The sequence below is a fragment of the Vigna unguiculata genome, chromosome 6, assembly GCF_004118075.2.
Source record: "Vigna unguiculata cultivar IT97K-499-35 chromosome 6, ASM411807v1, whole genome shotgun sequence".
NCBI classification, from domain to species: Eukaryota; Viridiplantae; Streptophyta; class Magnoliopsida; order Fabales; family Fabaceae; genus Vigna; species Vigna unguiculata.
In genome coordinates, this window is record NC_040284.1 from 27,602,674 (window position 1) to 27,623,976 (window position 21,303).

At 33.8% G+C, this 21,303-nt stretch overlaps 3 protein-coding genes across 7 annotated transcripts; 2 read left to right on the top strand and 1 right to left on the bottom strand.

Annotated features, from left to right (window-relative positions):
- The first annotated feature begins 365 nt into the window (after positions 1-365).
- On the top strand, positions 366-4,356 carry LOC114188216 (SNF1-related protein kinase regulatory subunit beta-2-like). Of its 3 annotated transcripts, none has more exons than XM_028076780.1 (5): positions 366-771; positions 1,491-1,669; positions 1,966-2,128; positions 2,789-3,111; positions 4,084-4,345. In XM_028076780.1, the coding sequence occupies exons 1-5, from the start codon at positions 547-549 to the stop codon at positions 4,136-4,138; spliced, it is 945 nt and encodes a 314-aa protein (XP_027932581.1). In that variant the 5' UTR covers positions 366-546; the 3' UTR covers positions 4,139-4,345. The 3 variants fall into 3 exon arrangements, with proteins under 3 accessions (XP_027932581.1, XP_027932582.1, XP_027932583.1); XM_028076782.1 differs by lacking the exon at positions 366-771 and adding an exon at positions 802-1,384 and having other exon boundaries at positions 4,084-4,356; XM_028076781.1 differs by lacking the exon at positions 4,084-4,345 and having other exon boundaries at positions 369-771; positions 2,789-3,410.
- Positions 4,357-5,266: 910 nt separating this feature from the next.
- LOC114187538 (heavy metal-associated isoprenylated plant protein 7-like) lies at positions 5,267-9,241 on the bottom strand. The gene is made up of 5 exons (XM_028075814.1): positions 9,062-9,241; positions 8,646-8,799; positions 8,051-8,247; positions 6,766-6,856; positions 5,267-5,826 (listed from the first exon to the last, which is right to left on the bottom strand). Exons 1-5 carry the CDS (start codon positions 9,068-9,070, stop codon positions 5,465-5,467), a joined length of 813 nt encoding a protein of 270 aa, XP_027931615.1. The 5' UTR covers positions 9,071-9,241; the 3' UTR covers positions 5,267-5,464.
- A 6,712-nt stretch (positions 9,242-15,953) lies between these two features.
- Positions 15,954-17,685, top strand: LOC114189053 (pollen-specific leucine-rich repeat extensin-like protein 1). 3 transcript variants are annotated; one of them, XM_028077752.1, is made up of 4 exons: positions 15,954-16,161; positions 16,259-16,299; positions 16,536-16,617; positions 16,775-17,685. In XM_028077752.1, exons 2-4 carry the CDS (start codon positions 16,288-16,290, stop codon positions 17,458-17,460), a joined length of 780 nt encoding a protein of 259 aa, XP_027933553.1. In that variant the 5' UTR covers positions 15,954-16,161; positions 16,259-16,287; the 3' UTR covers positions 17,461-17,685. The 3 variants fall into 3 exon arrangements, with proteins under 3 accessions (XP_027933553.1, XP_027933552.1, XP_027933554.1); XM_028077751.1 differs by having other exon boundaries at positions 15,962-16,299; XM_028077753.1 differs by lacking the exons at positions 15,954-16,161; positions 16,259-16,299 and adding an exon at positions 16,327-16,438.
- Positions 17,686-21,303: the final 3,618 nt, after the last annotated feature.

Here is a 21,303-nt window from a genome sequence, read left to right on the forward strand (position 1 = left end):
ATAAATAAAAAGAGAGTATATCTTTTATATATTGTTATAAATAAACAAGAAAGAAACTAATGTTTCATACAAAATACATAATACCTTAACAATACAATTAAACTTTTTCTAAAATATAGTTTAACGGGCCAATTCCTTCCGCTTATTGTAACCCACCCAACCCAACTTAACGGGCCAATTCCTTGAGCTTGGGCTTTCTGAGCCCTAAACCCAGCTCCGAGGACTCTTCACGTCCTGCCATGCCGTCGGAGCGAACACTCCAAACACAACACAACATAATGTAAGGTCCTTATGATGACGTCACCACCATCCCCAAAACCCAACACAACACTCCTTACCTTACCCTACCCCACACTCCCTCACTCTCCCACCCTCAACTCCTTTCTCTTTCTTCTCTTTCTTCTTTCCACCCATCTCACATTTCTTTTTTACTATCATACAATTATTGTTTTACCCCACTCCCTTCCCTTTCTCTTTCTCCTTTTTCCTTTTTTTTTTCTTTCTCTTCTTACTCCCTCCCTCTCTCTCTCTCACTGCACAACTACCATGGGCAATGTGAATGGGAGAGACGATGTCAACGGTTCTCCCTCCGAGACCGACGGAGAAGAAGAAGAAGACGACGACGAAGCTGCTGCTTCTGCACCTACTCACGCTGTCGCCGATTGCATGTCCGCCAACCCTGGCTATCGTGCGCCTCCTTCCGATATGATGGGTCATTCTCCCCCTGCTAGCCCTAGAACCACTCAATCTCCCTTCATGTTCGCCCCACAAGTAAACCCTCTCTTTACAGTTTATTGCTAAATAGGTTGTTGTTTTTTTTTCTTCTCCAGATTGTTAAAAAAATATAATTTTTTTTCCTTGGTCTCCCTTTTCATGGATTAATCAGTTGAGAAAGTCTAACGTTTTAATTGAATGTTGGCACTTGTTTCTGGGTCGGCGTGTCTTAGAAGGCATGATGTCAGAGTGCACTCGGTTTGGATGGTGAATAATCATGTAACTTTTTTTAGCCTTTTGAGATTGTAAAAGAACTCCTGGTGTAGACTGGCTGTGTGATGCAAGTTCGTGTGGTGGATTATTTAGTTCCGAAGCTCCTTACTCGCTTTTCCTTTTTATTCTTCATTCACTACTTTGGAGGTCCATTCTCTCGCTCAGTGTTTTTAGTTATTGTATCAATCAGCATGTGTGGGATGGGAACCTAATTCAGTGTTTCTGTGACTGGGAAGTTTATGTGTTGGGATTGCTTTAAAGGACTATATTCGCATCTTCTGGATTTTTTGTCCAGTTCAGGAATCAAGTACCCTACCCCTCACTCTCTCCTAGGTTGATCGTGGACACAAGAGGCTACGTGATGTTTTCTTGTCAATCATATAAGATGTGCTATCTGGTCTCTATGAAGCTTGGTTATGAATTTTCGTTGCTTTGAATATACGTGCTTGGCTTGGTTCTCTTTTTTTGGCAGTTGTTAACTGCTTCCCTTTCTCTGTTTTTAGGTTCCGGTGGTTCCACTACAAAGACCTGATGAAATGCATACTCCAAGCCCTTCCTGGATGCAGACTACGTCAGGGTACGAGGATATGTACAGTGAACTTGGAATTCCAACGATGATTACTTGGAGTTATGATGGGAAAGAAGTGGCTGTGGAGGGATCATGGGATAATTGGAAAACAAGGTTTGGAATGTCTGGGATGTGTTTGTTAATGTTTTTCCTTTTTGTTTGTTTGTTGTCATTTTCTGTTGATATGTTTTTCTCGCGTCACCTTGTTGTGTTTTCATCGTTTCATTTACAAGTTCTTGAAAGCTGGAACCAAAAAAACAAGGTGGCAATTTTGAATTATTATTGAAAACATATTAACTGAAGATGAAACATAAAACAAAAAAAATGAAATGCATACGTTATGTCCTTTTGATTTATCTTCGAAGCCTGCTATAGCTGTTGCTTAGATGATAATATTATTGGTTCATCAGAATGTCCTTACAGAGATCAGGGAAGGATTTCACAATAATGAAAGTGTTGCCATCCGGTGTATACCAATTTAGATTTATTGTGGATGGCCAGTGGAGGTATGCACCTGACTTGCCTTGGGCTCAAGATGATGCGGGTAATGCTTACAACATTTTGGACTTGCAGGTACATTTTTGCTAATAGACTTGTAATAATAATTGACATGTGATGGTGATTTTTGTGCAAACTTATCTTATTTAGGAACCCTGTTTGAAGGACCTTATTTTGTGCAATCTCGGATATATTTCCTTTTTCTCTCTCAAGTTATCAAATTCTTATTTTTCTTTGGGACTTTACATTCGGTTTTAGTATCCCTTGCATCAGGATTCTCCTTATAATGTCTCTCCCTTTCTCATTTATTTCACGTACTTAGGTTAGATTATCTTATCTTCTTGCAAGAACTTTGTTTTCAATGGATATGATTCTGAACTCATTTCTATGTCACTTTGTGGCTACGTAACTCTGCAGGTCTTCTTTGTTTTTTAGATAAAAACCCTTAATATCCATGGAATGAATTTTTATAGCGGTTTTACATATCAGTTTTCTTTCTGAGTCATTTTATTATCTTGTAATTTTATACATGCCAATTTTTCTCATGTCGCTCTAGTTAAACTTATTTGCTGATCGGTAGAACTTGTAATTCCTAACCAGGGGATGGGAAGATGATGATAAAATAGGTTTCATTGCATATCTTATAGTACTAAAAAAATGTCTGCGCTATGTTTTACTGTCAGAAGGCGCGAACATCTATATTGTGAGACTAACAATTTTGTATATTACGTAAAGGATTATGTTCCTGAGGACATTGGAAGCATTTCTAGTTTTGAACCTCCTAAATCACCAGACTCTAGTTATAACAACTTACAACTTAGTTCCGAAGATTATGCAAAGGAGCCACCATTGGTTCCTCCGTATTTGCAAATGACGCTTCTTAATATTCCGTCAACAAATATGGAAATCCAACCTCTTACAGCCAGACCTCAGCATGTAGTGCTGAATCATCTTTATATGCAGAAAGGAAAGGGTAGCCCTTCAGTGGTCGCACTTGGCACAACTCATCGGTTTCGAGCCAAATATGTGACTGTGGTGCTGTACAAGTCTTTGCAGAGGTAAACATAAATTACATGGACTGTGTATCCTTTTAGCTGATATAGCTTCCACCAGTACGGGCTATAAGTGAGAAATTCTAAGCTCCATAAGGATAATTACATCAAAGTGAACATTGTGGTACATATAATGCCAATTGCTTGGTGGCTATTCATCATGCAATTCAGTTTTCATACATCATTTTTGATGGCTATTCTGTAGGAACCTTTTCCTGCTACATTTCTTTTTGGTGGTACATATTATCTAGGAATTTTGATTAATCCACACTAAAATAAAACGGGAAAGAAAAAAGGTATTTTCATGCCATCTGTTGGGTTTATCTCGTTTACTGTTCATATCCACACACCTCTCTTTCTCTCATCCACAAATGTGTGTGTCTGGATGATTTATCATATACATGTTTAATTTTTATGATAAAGCTTCATATTTGTACTAAATTACTGAAAGGAGTATGTCAAGGCATCATACACCTAAAATATCTAGATCCCATTGTAAAATTAACCATTAATTTTCTGAAATCTTGATGCTATGGGTCTCTAGAACAGGCTTTTTGCTGTGCTTCAACTTCATGAATTATACAAAAATATGTTGCTACTGGAGTTTTCAAAATATCCAATGAAGTCCGTGATAACTTAAAATCTTATGTTTGCTGAAGCATTTTTCACCGAAGTATCGTTTTTTTGAAAAGTAATAGTTTTGAGTTTATATTACAACTTTTCAAAATAATCAGAATCTCAAAATAGTTACAGATATTTTCAGAATCACTAGAAGCTGAAAATAGTTAGAAGCATTGGTTATGGGTAGAAGTTATTTGAAGATGTCATCATAAATCAAGTTCACTGAAAAAAAATGTGAATAAACTTTTTGTTTTCTCTTTAAATCTATCAAAAATGATTTCTTATTGTGGTTATTAACATTTTCAAATTCCATAAATTCAGTAACGTAGATGTAAAGTTGTCATTTTCCTGGTGCAGAAAATCTCCCACAGTGCACTATTTGACGACTGGTCCTACCTCTTTCTTGAACTAGGCGTCGGAGTTTTCTGCTGTAGTCACTGTTTGATCCAATGCGTTATGCAAGTTGAGTTCTATCCCTATTAAAACGATGGGTTAATTTACACAATTATAACATCTACAAGTCTCTGAGTCACCAAAAAAACAAAAATAGATAACCTTGTAAGTCTCTGTCATGGCGTTTCTGTTTTAACTTTGCTTTTGCCAACTCAAAAAAGGCAGTTAACCCCACCTTTACAAGAATAAAGTGCCTCTGATTCGCCTTTTTTAATTCTATGCATCTATTTTGATATCACCTTCGCTATCTTAAACGTCCCATTACTCCAGAGATTCGCAGATTGTAATGCATGCATCATATTCCTTTTGGAATTAGGTTCCCCGCCACTACTTTGCATCATCCTCTTTCTTCTGCAAAACTCATGACATTGCAACTAACACATCCTTTTTGGTTTATATTCAAATGAATAACACTCTACCTTCCTGTTACTTTTTAAACAAAACACTTGATAAAAAACATGTATGATAAATAATATTTTGAAAGATAAAAATAATTTTATGATTATTTTATTCAGCATGTTAGAAGATTAGTAAAAAAAATGTTGTACGAGGATTTAGAATACATGCTGCTGCTCACAGTGTGTCATAATTTGAAGTTATATTTTGTTCCATTACTTGTTAACAGACTACATTTCTCTGATGAAGCTTCTAACAATTGCTTAAAAAGGTAAAGACCTTATAATACTGTTCCTACTTTTTTTTTTCAATCTTGTGGTCAATAATTGGACCCTACCCAACTCAGCAGCTGTCTGTATAAAGGACAACCCTCAACCTTATAGTTCCTTTAGCAGTAGGGCAAGAAACTGAGTTCCAAATCAGTTTCCCACTACTTCAAACTACTCATCAATGATTCAGTTTTGTTTGAAACAAAGCCAGTAACTTTTTATAAAATCTTTTATTTTAATCACATTGTTTTTCTTTACAAAGAATCCGAGTTAATTTTTTCTTGAATCGTTATATGTCAGTCTATGAGCTATCTGGGTTTTGTTTCAACCAATAGATTTTATATTTTATAAAAAAGCTGAGAAGCCTGTGAATCCTGTTAACTGGGAGTAATACTTCAGTAAAGTTCCGCTTGAAGTGTCCATTTTGGTAGCAAGTTTTATCATAACATGAGTAGAACTTATTAATGAATGACATCATTATAGGTACATATATAATTGAAAATGCAGGCCAAAATTCAGTACACACTGCAACAATTCTGGCCAACCTTTAGCAAGGAAATATGTAGAAAGTTCATAAACACAATAAAATACCAAGTTAATTAGTACATAATAATACTGATCTACATTACACTGCATGCATTTGGGTTCTCATCGCTGAAAATCTGAGAATCATAAGGGTAGTCTAAGTAGTCTAAGTAGTCAACGTAGGATCTCATTGGCAAATATTCGCTTCGCTTAATCTCAGATTTGTTTTCATCCTCTTCTTCACCATCATCATCTCCCTTGCTTTCTTCACCTTCTTTTTTTTCTTCTTTCTCTTCCTCTTTCTTCTCCTCTTCCTTCTCTTCCTTTTCCTCTTCTTTCACAACAGAAGCTTGCTTTTTGGTTCTCTTGTACACATAATCAACCAGCTTTTCTGGGTCTATCACACCTTTCACTATCACTTGATCATTTCCCAAGCTTGTCTCCACTGACTCTACTCCTGCATTAATCAATACGTGTTAGCATGTAATAGATTGCTGTCAAATGATTAAGTTATGTGTTACAGTTTAAAGTTTTCAGAGATTAATTAAATTAAAAAGCACGAGTTAAACGCAAAGCGTGTCTTTAATTTATTGTTTATAATACCAGTTAAAGTTATGCCCTACATAAAAGAAGTTGAAACAGTGAATTGATGATGTTAAATATTCATCTCTCAACATCATGTAACACCCCCTTCTCCGCCACCTCCCCATAAATCAGCATTGAAATGCAAAATTTTACGCAGTTAAGGTCTATTTATTGGCCTTTTTCACACACAAAAATATTGGCAGTGAGATTAATATATAATCCTCGAGATCCAATTAAGATCAACATCACAACTCTTACGGTCAAAAGGCTACACGAAAAACCTTGAAATCAAGCACCCTTTTGAAAGGAACGGGATTAGCGCCACGCGTTATGCTTCTTGACCTATCTTTCAATACAGAGACGATGACAGTTTTTTAATACACTCTCTATTATTGTCTTGTTGAGAGAATTTCGTTTTGAGTTTACTGAAAAATCCAAAACATAGTTTGATCCTTTTGGTGAGATCCGCATGAAATTTATCCAACACTTAAAGAAGGAAACAATGTACCATAAAGTGCGTTCGGACTACGCTCTGAGTAATTAATATGAAACTTTTGCATTCGAAATTTTTTCACGTGTGGTAACTATATATAGACATGTTCGTCATTACGAAATCAGAATACTGAATTTGAAAATAACAAATTGAAAGAAAAAGGAAGAAGAAAAAAAAAAGATTTGTCTATAAATATGTAGGTTCCAAGATAGCGAGTGCACGAGGAAAGGAAAGACAGTTCGCACGAGCAATCAATAATTCATTACAGAAGATAGAGAGAGATGATGAAACAAGAAGAAAAAGCATGAATCCATGTACCTTTAATCTTGCGGATTCCCTTTTCTATAACTTGAGCACATGCTTCACAATGCATTCGAACTTTGAGGACTACTGTTACCACAGGAGGTGGCTGACAAACAATTGAAACAACAATATAAGACATGTCACATTGATTCAACCATACGTAGAAATATTAGTTTCGTCAAAACTAATGTATAAGCAATGACAGTTCAACCGCATACTTAAGACGTAAAAGAACATATTTAACTGCATACTTAATACTTAAACTCAACTACTTGTGAAAATAAATAGTCTTTTACATAGGGTTAGGTTACTGATCTATTTAAATCAGTTTGCAAAATTAGATTTATACTCATTTATATCCCTAATAGATTTAGATATTCAACATGTTAGTTGTGACAAGTAAGTTGCTGAAATAAAAGAGCCCTAAGTGATTCCACTAACTTGTATTTTGTTAATGGGCCATGTGGGGTTTCCCACTGAACACTATAAGCCAAGGGAGCAAACACTACAATCTTAGTCACAAAACACAGTCTCACAGAACTGCATTAACCGCTGAGCTCATAATAGAGAGTGACAGTGGTTACAACTTTCAACTTCTTCCACTTCACATGGTTTTGTTTGTACTTGTGTGTGTGCCTTAAGAATTGTGAAATGTATGGCATATGGCATAGAGTGTTATGAACATTGAGAGGGTGATGAGCACGGTAAAAAGTGAAAAGAAGATATATAATAAGCCCCGTGAAGATGACCCCATTTGGCTGCATACATGCATGTCAAGTTGCAAAAGAGGGTGGGGTCAGGCCCTCTTAATTGTCACCACCGTTGCCCTCGTTACACGTGCCTTGTGGGAGAGTGCCATCATTCTGCTGACTTTGTTTCGTTACTTTCATGCTACCATATAGCATCCATCCTCCTTGGAAACAACAGGAACAAGAAACCAAAAGAGAACAAACTATGGAAACTAAAAACCAAAGCATTTCACATTTTCACTTTCCTGTAAAGTAAGCATGTTGGTCATCTTTACATGCACCATCCTCATTCATCTTAATCTCCAAGGTAAAAAAAAAAAAAAAAGAGAAACTTACAGTGTTTGAAGTTTTGCTAGTAATGGCTCAAGGGGTTGCTGTGTCTACTTACAAAGATTTTGCATGGTTGTGATAGTAAACATGAAAAAACCCTGTGTACTACTTAGAATGTCTCTTAAGGTGAATGAGTGATTAGCTACAACATTTTTGCTATTCTTATAAATTACTCTCTATAACAAGAAATCAGCAAAAGGAGAACTGGTATATGCTGTTACCTCCTCTTTTTTCTTCTCTGGCTGTGGTTCTTTGACTTCTTCTTTTTTCTCATCTGGAGGTTTTGGCAAAGGTGAAATGAGTTCCACTTTCTTACCACTTTTCTTTTGTAGCCTCTCACACACCTTTATGGGGTCTGCTTCTTTTCCTTTCACTACCACTTTGCTTGCCTTGCTATCTGCAGTCACCTCCTCCACTCCTGTTTCACAAAAACGATTCTAACTTAAATTTTGATAATATTACTTTATTCTTAATCTTTCCACCACCTACATATCATTATCTATGTTAAACTGTAGTGCATGATGATTTTTTGTCACTATTGGATGTGTAAAGTTACCTCCAAAAGTTGAGAATAATATATACCTGACAAATTACTTCATCATGCATATGCTGCTAAATTCAAAAACAGTCATAGATAACAGATCCCTCTAACAAGAAAAAGAGAGGTAAAAAAGAGATCAAAAGTACAGTCTGACACTAATGCTCAAAAGCTAGTTACGTACAAACAGCTCTTTCGAACTTTCATGGATTTACATTCATCAGATTAAATGACTGGCTTAGAGCATATATAAACAGAAATTACTTAATTAAAATGACCTTCAAATCCTTTCAAAGCTTTTGCAACTTTCCTTGCACAAGCTTGACAGTGCATATCAACCTTGAGTACTATCACCGGAGGTTCTTCTTCATCTTTTTTTTCTTCTTCCTTCTTTTCCTCTGGGGTTTCTTCTTTCTTTTCTTCTTCCTTGTTCTTAGAACATTAATCAGAAATAGCAAAGATGTGAGTGAAAAATTGATCTCCATATGACAAACATGTAATGCATTACACGATAATGATGCCACCATCACAGAGCAGACATTATAAAAGATCAGAAAAGTTAGAGAGAATATACATGATCCTAGTCCTATAGTGTAGTTAGTTTTCAAAGCAAAAAGTTGTTGAGAAAAGGAAAGAGACAGATTGATTAAGAATAAATATGGACAAGAATTTTTGTGTAAGAGAGAAGTCTTACTTCACCCATTTGTGTGATAATCGACAGTGATCTCTGCTTCAGAAATGTTGCAGTGGTGTAATATATTGGAGGTAGCAATTGATGATCTTCTCTTGTTTGGTTTCTCTCTTATTTCTCTTTCCTTGCTTGGACTCTTTACAGGTTCAGACAGAAGAAGAGGCACATTAAATTAACGTGGGGATTCTGAAAATCTGAGGTGGACCGTTTAATGTAACACCATATGGCTGACTCAGCATCCACAAAGCTATGTACCCTTATTTCATTTCCTGTGTTTCATAGACTTTCCAATTTCATGCACCAAATAAATAAATATAGACTTTCGATTTTATTCACCATAAATTATTTATAGATTTTGAATTTTCAAACTTGACCCACTAGTAGGTGGACCAACATAGTTGTTGGAAACTCTTGTTTAATTTATTTTTAAAAAAATGCTATTTTGAAGGTACTGTTAATTGTTACAAAAACTCAAAACTAAAAAAAAATGAAAAGTATTATTAATATGTTTCTTAAATGTATTTATGATGTGATTTCTAGTAAAAGAATTGGCTTAAATACCTTTTAGGTCCTCATTTTGGTAGTATTTGTTGCGAATGGTCCTCATTTTTATTGAATGTTTAAAATGGTCATTTTTTTCGCAATTCATGTTTTATTTGGTCCTTTTCTGTAACACCGTTTAAATCATTAACGGAGCATTGTACATGTGGCACAGTTTGTATTAGGGTGTGTTACGTGTACTGTGTACTGTACATGTGTGGTAATTAGATATTTGGAAATAAATAAGTGAACTAGGGTTTTGGTAAGGAATGTTTGGACAGTTGGTGAGTTTTGACAATCTTGTTCCTCCATTCCCAATTGGTGTTGCTGCAATCTTCTTCTTCCTGCAATCCCATTATATAGGTATGTTACGATCTCAATCTTCTTCCTTTACCTCTGGTTGTAATCATTGGAGGCAACCGTGTTGTATCACTTCGTGCACTGTTGGTGGTTCAACGAGAAATAGATTAACCCCGGTTTGTAGCTGCGGAGAGATGTCAGCTTTGAGGATGGCAAGAACTCCAAAGAATATTGGTAGAAAATTTTGGATACAATCTGTTTTTATTTTTGTGTTAATAATAAATTGGTTTTAATTTTTGGTTTATTGATTTACAGAGTGGTGGTTCCAATAATGTGGGCTACAATTTTTTCAAATGGTGGTGTTGATGAAAAGGATGTCATCATCATCATCATGACACAGATGAGGCAGTTAATGATTTAGAGAAGTCATTGAAGGTTGCTGAGAAGAGGCTGCAATTATTAATAGGATTCACTTGTGTTGTTATTGTATTATTCGTACTATTATTGTGTGTAATATTTTAAAGTTCAATGTGTTTTGTTCTATTGTTAAATGAAGAAATGAATTAGTTTGATTATGTTAATATTAGTCCCAACATGTTCAAAATGACATCTTAATCTGAACATTGAAGTAAGTGATATTGATATAAGCTTGGGAAAAAATTAAATTGATCTAAGTCTGGAAGAAGTTAAATTCATAACGTTAATTCATCCTCATCAAATGCACTACATCAATGTTTGACAAAAGTAAAATTGAACGAAGTTTAAGGAAAGTCAAAATGCAGTACATCAATAAAAAATTCTACATCAGAAATTCCAAAAAATAACTAAGACGTTTGTAGTTGCTATCATGGCCTCCTCCTAATCTGTAATTTCATTCTAAACTGCTGAGATGGTTCTTCTGGTTGGTAGTGGTGCTGCTTGACTCTCCACTTCATTTCTTGGTGGTTGAGTTGTTTGAGTTTCAGCAGTTGGTGCATTCTCAGCAGTTGGTGCATTCTCAACAATTTGGGCATCCGGTGCAGTCTCAGCAAGTGTTGTAGTCTCAGCAAGTGTTGCAGTCTGCTCATCCACAGGCTTATCTGGGCAATTGTTCCTGTTATGTCCAATCTGACGGCATATGACCTCCTTTGCTGATTTGTCCTTTTTTTTTGGACAATGATACTTTAACCTACTTTTTTTGACTCACTTTTAACCCACCACTTCAATCACCATTAGATCATCACATCACATCACTAAAAAGAATAAAAAAAGATGATCTAATGGTGATTAAAGCAATGGGTTAAAAGTGGGTCAAAAAAAAGTGGGTTAAAATATCATTTTCCTTTTTTTTTCTTGGGTCTTCCTGGTAAGATCCTCTTATGTGGTGGATGGACGTCAGGATAGGGAGTTCTTTCCCATAAGACTTCACCATTGACTGAAAAGATGATGGATTGATTTATTTCTTCGTAGATGGATCTCCTGAATCAGCTTGGTATGAAGTCCTCAACATTGACATTGATGAAATTCATTGCTGCAATAGCATGGCAGCAATGGATATTCATCATTCCTTACCAAAACCCTAGCTCATTTATTTATCCCCAAATATCTAATTATCACAGCTGTACAATACACGTAACACACCCTAATACAAACCGTGCCACCTGTACAGTTATCCGTTAATGATTTAAACGGTGTTACATAAAAGGACCAAATAAAACACAAATTGTGAAAGTGAGAACTATTTTAAACATTCTGTAAAAATGAGGACCATTGTAAACATTCTGTCAAAATGAAAACTATTCGCAACAAACACTACGAAAATGAAGACCAAAAAGGTATTTAAGCCTAAAAAAATTTTATCAATACTTTAGCTAGAATTGACTTTTTCTTTATTTGCAAAATTTGAATCCAAAACAATAACTGACCAAACTTCTTTTTCACAAAATTTCAAATTTCTTCTTCCTCATGTCTTACGAGGAATACGATACATCTGATATTATGACTATTTAATGCGTTTATTACAAAAATTTTTACCTTAGAGTTTTTAAAAAAAAATTGTTCTGGGCATGAAAAAAATTATGCTAGTGATTTTTTATAATAAACAAAATAAATACATCAGTAATACATGACTCATTAACTTTGTTATTTTATTGATTATTATTTATTCTATTCAACTATGAAGATTTTAAGTTAAATTATTTAATGAGTTTTTTTTCCTTTTTCTTTAAAGTGTTATTTTCACTATTTATCCCTTTTTAATACTATCTAAACATCTTAATTTTTTATATTTTAAATCTACATTATAATTTGAATGGATCTCACCGAAATCATATATTGTCGTAATTATTAAAAAATAATTCGTTTCGCCAATAGGCATAATTATCTAGATTTATATACTTATCTCTTAAAATGACTTTAAACTTTTAAGATTGGCAACGGATTTCTTTTATGATCATCTTATATTTAACATGATTAAATATATCAATCGTAAGCGGATGCCGAATAATTTCTATCTTTTTTCAGTAAAAGATTAATTACGCAAATTCTTATAAAAAAATTTATATTAAAAATTTAAGTATGAGTGTAAGTCTCACATTAAGTAAAAATAAAAAAAAAATTATATAAGGATGAAAACTCATAAATTTATTGTCTTTTAAGATCTTGTGTTGAAGTAGAATCAATATCTCATGTAATTAAACTCAGATAGTATTGGTATTGTGTTTCTCAAGTAAAACTTCTTCTATAAACATATCCGTTTATTATACTAAATAAAAGTTCGCTTAATCGTAATCATGATCAATGATATAGCTTAATGTTCAATGAAGGAGATATTAACCATCAAGTTTTTATAATTTTCATGTATTTAAATTAGTATATAAACAAAAACATATATTTTAACTTTACTATATTTCATATATTTAATGCTCCCAAATGTTTTTATACCTATAAAAAAAAAAATATTGTTCAGCGTGATAATGATATAAAATGACGTTGCAACCTTTGTTTGTAGGGTTGGTGTTGAATTTAAAGCGAAATTGTGGAACACATAAATGATCACCCTTCTATTGGGTGCACTCATCCTCAGCGTACTCATTAAATCAAAACTGCTGAATAAAAATCCAACGACTTGCCTTCAAAACATTAACAGCCACTGCATTAAATTTGGATGCACCAATTCAAATCGCTACGTGTACCGACACTGAATACTTTGGGAGGAAACAGATTAAAAAAATGTTGGTAAATAAAAGCAAATTAATAAGCACGAATAATAAAAATATTTTATACATATATTTTTTATTATTTTCAATTTATCACTTCAATCGTTATTAAATCATCAAACCACTAAAAATAATTAAAATAAATAATTTTAAAATAATTAAAATAATAAATTAAAAATAAATAAAAATATGATTAAGTATATTAGAATTATGTCATTTGACGGGACAGAGTAACAAGAGTGTTGTTATATGATTCGGCTACAGCCCTGGAAAAAGTTATGATCCTGATAGATGAGGTTGAGGTGATAGTGTAAAATTAGCACCAGCCGATTTGATGTTTTCGATTGCCCTTTTCTGAAAACAAAGACTATTTATAATGAATTTCAATAAAATGTTAAAAATATATTTACGTTTAATTTCATCCGGCATTATTTCAAAATGTATGAAATAATAAGTTTTATATTGAAAGATAGTTTTTAGTAAAAGAAACTCTTAACAATCCTTTACTTTTACATGACATATAAGATGGTATAAGAAATTTTGTACATCTTAATTATTGATTAAATCTTTACATTATTGATATTTAGAGGGATGTATATACAATAATGTTGTTTGAAGTTTTAATTTAGCTTAGAGCATTATGCATATAAAAAATTGTTTATTCTGATAAAGCTTTTGGCAGAGGCAGGACCCATTCTCTAGATTACACTGGATTCTGCGTCGTACGTTTTCTTACACCATTTTTGTCTTCCAAACTAAGTTTGCACTACATGTCAGTGTGTGCAGTGCAGCAAGTATAAATAATGATGCTATCATCATTCATACTTGCTTCCCATAATTTATTTCTCATTTTACCCAATGCCTTATGTCTCATTTAATTCTGAATTATTATACTTTATCACGTGATAATTTAATGCTAATAATCTCTTATTATTAGTTATTCAAACACATTTTCACTTGGAAACTTAACTTTTACAGCTTCTATTCGGTATTTGTTTTCATTATTCCAAGTTGTTTATGAACAACTTTTACGGTCTTTTGGCAATTATGCAATGAAAATTTATGTTGCCTCAGTGGCTATAGCAAAGTTAATAAATAATAGGGTAAAATATGTTTTTTTTTTCTCTCGACTTCTAACGAAAATTGAAATTAATTCTTCTTGAAGATCTTGGACCAATTTAGTTCCTTATCTTTAGATATATATATATATATATTTAGTCCTTTAAACCAATTCTTTTTAAGTTTAATTGCGGTTTCAAACGCGTTTTTCATCTAACATTAAATGTGTTTGAAATGCCAAATCAACTTAATAAAATCTTGTTAAAAGGACTAAATCTATACATTTACACAGTTGAGGAATTAGATTGATTCAAGGTTTTCAAGAAGGATTAATCCCAATTTTTACTTGAAGGACCAAAAACATACGTATCCCTAAATAATATATAAATTTTGTAATAAAAAGATAAATTTAATATGGAATTGGTGAAGATCCCTTTTGCTTTTAATGACCAGAAAATGGTGGATGAGACCACTGCATTGGAAGAAAGGGAAAAAAACAGTAACTCGGGCCACTTTCCAGTGTTGGACCCTGTGAGATGTTGAAGCCCTGATACTCTTTCTGGGCCTAATCATCCGATGAAGCCCAATTCATCGTTTAGCAGACAAGGCTAGTCCGTTTATGGCTCTACGGGTTGGATTTGATTTATTTGTCGAAACCTTTTTCAAAAGATATTACAAATGAATTTTTATCTGTAAGCTTTTAATCTTTTTTAAATTATAGTCAGTAATTATTTTTTAAAAATGAATTTTTTATATTGAGTTGATTTTAAATTTGTAAAATTACTAGTTTTTTTCACCTACATTTTGTTTTCAACATAAATTAGTTTAATTTTTTCAAATGAAAATTCGTATCAAAGTTAAATTCTAATTGAATAATAATAATAACAATAATGCATATTCATTAAACTCGACTATAGTTAATTAACTAGTGTTTTAGCGTAAAATTTTCCATTTATGTAGCAAACAAGATTTTTGGATGGCACTTAAAATCATGGAAGCCAACGCGCATGCAATTTAAACTTTATCATCAACTTGTGGACATCCAATATCTATCACGAAACGTATATAAGCATGATGTTTCATTGTGTAATAATTTGAGAGGTTATAACCAAAAACATCATGTTCCGTGTGACCTTAGATGGAGCCTTTTATCAATTAGATACAGACAGAATCAAAGAAAATACAATCACCAAAATCAAAACAAAAATAATGGGGACAACCACAACAAAATGTGAATGTCTAACAGAAGGGTCCCACACTATGACTCTACTAACCTCCATTGTAAAAAATTAATCTTTCAAGTTTTGTGCAGTTAGGTGATCCAATTCAAGATTAACATTACAAAATTAACACAAGTTGAAAGCACCAACCATGATATTCAGTTAGAGGGTATGATTGGGTTTGAGTGTGAGGAAGAAAAATGTGGGCTAATTGGAGCCCACAATTTTGGACCACTCTCAGCTCCTACTGCATCTACAAAACTACAACCAAATTAATTAGGTAGAGGTGGCTTTACTCGATTCCACCCTCCAAACATGATATGCATCCATAGGTTGGTTTATGTTCATTACTGACCAATGAATGGAGCATGATCTGTTGTGTACAAGGTTGATTACAGATGCGAGTGAGACACTTTCCTTTAGACACGTGTACGGTCGGCACGAGGTAGTGCATGATCATTATTGCACACAACAAAACTCATAAAACCCATAATTCTAATAGTATTAAATAAAATTAAGCATGATGAATATTTTGTTACGCATACACAGTGCAAGGCATTTAATTGATTGCTATTTATAGGGATTGAGGAAGGTGCATTGAGTCAACAAGATTGGGCGTGTCATTCAAAGATAGCACATGCGTGCTGAGTTGCAAACCCATCAATCTTGTGTTACTGCGAGTATTAACAGCATACACATCCTCTGCTACTGGCCACCCTCTCAAACTGTTGATAAAAACCTCACCATGAAATTCAACTTTGTGGGATTACGTGTTGCTGTTTGATTGGTTAGCGTGGTTTGCTAATACCTTCTTAAGTTTGCTTTTCTGTCACTTTCCTTTGTGTTGCTGCTCTCTCTTAACTTTTCTCTGCGTTTCATCTCAGCCTCAGATCTGATCTTTTGATCCACAACCATGGCTGAAAAGGTAAGCAGCTTTCATTGCCATTTCAATTATCACTTTTTTTTACTTCCAAACCAAACCCTTCTGGATTAATGTGTCCTTGTTTACGAAGTCAGAATGTGATTTCAATTTCCTACTTTCTGCTTGAATTTGTAGCATAATGGTGAACCAATTCTTTTTTTGTATGCCATAATTGTAAGATTGGTTCACTTTGGATACTATAATTCTGATGGGTGGTTTTGTTGAACACATTAATTCAGGTGACCACCATGAAACTCAAGGTTGACCTTGAGTGTGGGAAATGCTGCAAAAAGGTTAAGAAAGTTCTCGCCAAGTATCCTCGTGAGTTCGTCACTACTTGCTTTAATTTTCTCTTCGTTAAATTATGACATCAAAATTTTGCAATTTGCGTACATTTATTTTCTGGATATATACCAAGCATGAAGGAGGGTATCAAATTGAGTTGATTTTTTGGATGTTGAAATTTTGTGAACAAGAGAAATTCGGGACCAGAAGTACGATGAGAAGGCAAACATGGTGATCATTACGGTGGTGTGTTGTAGCCCCGAGAAAATCAGGGACAAGCTTTGCTACAAAGGTGGAGGCTCCATCAAGAGCATTGAGATACTGGACCCACCCAAGCCCAAGGCCGCTGAGCCTGAGAAGAAGAAGGAGGCCGATAAGCCCAAGCCCGAACCCGAGAAAAAGAAAGACGCGGAGAAACCTAAAGCTGAAGCTCCCAAGCAGGATGCCGGTAAGCCCAAGGCCGAGCCCGAGAAGAAGAAAGACGGCGGGGAGAAGCCTAAGGCCGAGGCTGAGAAAAAGAAAGACGCGGAAAAGCCTAAAGCAGAGGCTCCCAAAAAGGACGCTGAGAAGCCCAAGGAAAAGGCCGCTCCCGAGGCGGAAAAGCCCAAAGACAAGCCCGCACCTGCTGCGTTACCCATTCAGCCACATATAGCACCACCGATGGCGGTTCCAGTTGGGATGCTCTATGCTCCTGCCCCCTGCTATGAAGGTAGGCCAGTTGGGCCTTTCTACGAATACGGTGGGCCCATGAACTATTACGACGGGTACTACGCAAGGCCCGTTTATGACAGTTACGGTGGTGGCAGGCCATGTTATGTGAACAACCGTTGTGACCAATATTTCAGCGACGAGAACCCTTCAGGCTGCACAATCATGTGATTGCATTATTGGCTCTGTAAATGATGGTGCTCTTTCACTTCGTCTCCATTTCATCATGTTGAACTATTTCTTTGTTTTTCTTATCTAAAATTCAAAAGTGTTAGAGGAAAAGAAAAGGGGAAAAAAATAAGGGATATTTAATTAAATGTTATAAATGCTATACTACAACAACATGTTTTGTTCTACGTTTGATGAGCTAATAAAATAAGGTTTCTTTACCAACAAGGAATCTGTCTCTGAAGTGGATTTGCCTTTTGAAATTGATTTTCCTGAAAGTGAATAACTTTCTAACCAATATCACCCACCAGAAGTACTTTTTGGGTGGGTAAGGTCATAATAAGGACGCGATTACACGATTTATTTTTTTCGTACATTTTAGATAGATAAAACAAACACCTACACCAAGATGAGTTGTTGTAGTTTATTACATTATACATGCCTTTGCTATGAGATTTAGTATTTTTTTTTTCTGTTGTTGTTGTCGATAAGCTTTTAGTAGTTAGTGATAAATGATGAATGACCTAAGAAGAGAATGATGACAAATTGACAACCATATCTCTTTTTTCCCTTGCCCTTTTCCCACCAGATTAGATCCATGAACCTGAACATAATTTGAATGAGTACAACCAGATACTATAAAATGTGATGCATGAAAACTTTGTTCACACACACAAAAAAGAAAAAGGTTTTGAAGGTATTATTAGAATACACATAAAAATGTTTTGCTTACATGATTTATTTTCTCCATCAACCTCAAAAGAATTAATGTAGAGTATTCCACAGCAAGAGCAGTAGCAATCGGGTGCGGAAAACGGGGTCTCTGAATTAATCAGATGATGCATGATGAAGTAATATAAGTATGAATAAATAATAAATAATAGATAGAAGGAGCACCCACCATAAAGAACCAAACTCAATTATAGGGTCATCTTAATGTTTAAGCATCATCATTATTTCTTTCTAAATTCTTTCGAAGCTACGATGCCACCAAAATTTGTCACCTTCTTCATCCTGCATCATCACATGCTTTGGACAGATATGTTCACAAAAAATTAGTATTATTAAAAAGAAGTAAAGTAGCGCTTAGAGATACTAACACCATGTGATCACACATAATCATAAGTCCACAGAGCCAGAACCAAGAATCGTGTCGGCACCGTCACGTTGTTCACATCACAACAATTATCATGCAAATTTTGTAGTGTGATAATGACGTGGGAAGAATATATAAATTTTAAAAGTATTCTACTTCTTGAAATGGAGACGAAGTGAACTATTGTTTAACATTTAATTTTTTTCTAAACGTTATTTTAAATAAATGAAGGTTGTTTCTACAATTTTAAATATTTTAAGAAATAACGGTATTAGTTAAAAATTAAATGTATAATTGGATAAATAAAATATTTTTATTCATAAAAATATTTATTTGATTTGATATTAAATTTTAGAAGCTATGCATGTTACATGAACTGAACCAGAGGTCTAATACGTATATGGGTTAATTTAACCATAATTTAATAGCTAGTCCCATTTCACTTGGATAAATAGCCGTCACCACCATATCAGGCCAAAAAAAAAGTTATGCGCCAAGACTTTCAACCGGATCAAAATCGAATTAAACAATCTTGATTTCAAGATCTACCCAATTTTGTCTAAACCGAAATTTGAGGAAAGTTGGCCCAAACTAGAAGCAGAATCAAGTTGGTTCGAGCCAAAGTTTGAATCCAGTCAGATTAAGACGAGCACAAGGTCAAAAGTAGAGACAAGTTGGCTCAAGTCAAATGTCAAATTTGGAATGATTGCGTCAAAGGTCAAGCTAGGTTGGCGTAAACCAAACTGGATCGAAAGTCGAGACCAATAAGCTCAAGTCGAACTTCGACATAGGTTAACCTGGACCAAAAGTCTAAATGGGTCAATCTATATCGAAGTTCAAGTCAGGCTACCCTTATCGAAGGTCGAGATGGACCAAGTTGGACAAAGGCCGAGATGGCTCACCTTGAATCGAAAGTTAAGCCACATCGATCTGGTCAATACTCAAACTGAGTCAACTCATATCCATATTTGAGTTGAGTCAACTTAGACCCATATTCAACTGACACCCAAAGTTATGTGTATATTTAATTTCAATGAAATTGTTGAAAGTCTCATCGACTAGAGATAAGATCAATTTACAATATATAAATGAATAGAAATCTTATTTTACAAATCGATTTTATGGAATTGATTTAGGCTTAAAGTTCACTGTTAACATGATATGAGAATAAAGTTATAACTTATCCTAACAGGTTTGTTGGATCTATTATTTCACCCACATTAATAAATGTTAAATTAAACTTCAAATTCACTTGTTAATAGAAATAAAAATTATTAATATTTTCTAAATTGACATAATATTTTCATGGATAAAGAATTTAAAGTTTCCCATAATCGGACCAATGCTCCAATATCAGAGAAAAATATTCTCAATTTATCTATACCCAAATATTTACCTTCATTTCCATTTTTCACTTCAAAGTTGCAACTGAAATTTAGACAATACAATTATTTTATTTCTTAATGCAAAGATGTTTCAGTTAAAATCTAAATTTTGTAGTCCATCGAACATCTTTAAGATCCATGTTAATATATCCATAAACAACATAACAAAATGAAAAATATCTTATGCATATAAATCTTTTACAACAATCATTATCATTCGAGAGTCGTTAAAGGAGAAACATAACACATTCATGAATATGGACCATCCAATATTTCAATACATGAAACTATTTACATTAACAAAAACTTCCAACTTCTATGAAGTTCATAAACAATATAAGACCTTCTACTATTATTCATATCCTTGAATTGGAAGAATGTGAAAAGTTAAAAAGATTTGATAATTCATTCATTATCAAATTTAGAGGACATGAATTATTCAAGAATTAAATTATGAAGTGTGCATTAAGAACACCAATGAAATAGAAAAGGTAAAATGGCGCAAAATCTTTTAGGGTATGTTTGGTCCAGTTAGAAAATTGTTACGCAAAAGCCATTCAACGTGGATTTTTGATCCTGTAATCGATTTTGAAAATCAAACACGAATTGATTGTACGTTACAAAATCAGTTATAATCAATTTTACGTCAATTTTACGTCAATTTGACATAAAATCAAACACATAATAGATGTTATATATACTTTCTTTCCAAAATGTTTGAATATCAATAATTTGGAGTGAGATCTTATATACTGTCTCAATATTTACGAGATTAATGATAATTTGAAACTTCAATTATATGTGTTTGAAAACTCAAACAATGAAGGGCATATCCCCGTATATTCAGTCATAGTTTTAAAGAATAACAAGATTTTGTCGCTAAGGCTAGTGATCTCAACCAAACCCAATCTAAAAAATATCGAAAGAAGGAAGAAACCATGAGAGAAAACAAAAGATGGATAATTTATCGATCTGTGTGTGATCCTAATCTTCTTTGTATTGTTCCAATTTTATTATATGTTCCCCAAAAGATAAACATTCAGTGTAGTTTGTAGTACATATTCTCTCCAGAATTTGTCATATTCATGCTACAGGCGTTGTTGCAGAAGCCCACGCTCACATTTCAACTAAACAGATCAGGTTATGCCCCTTTCTTCATTTCTACCTATGATTACATTACAACAAAAATCTAATGCATTTTTATGCTTTGATTTAATAAAAAGGAAATTGCCTTTTATAATTATTTGTGTGATTTATTTATTTATTTTTATTTTTTACATACTCTTTACAAACTTAATTAATTCTTAAGTCTCTCAGTTATTTTGAATTGAAATTTTATTATATTTTTGTGTTCTATTAAATGTT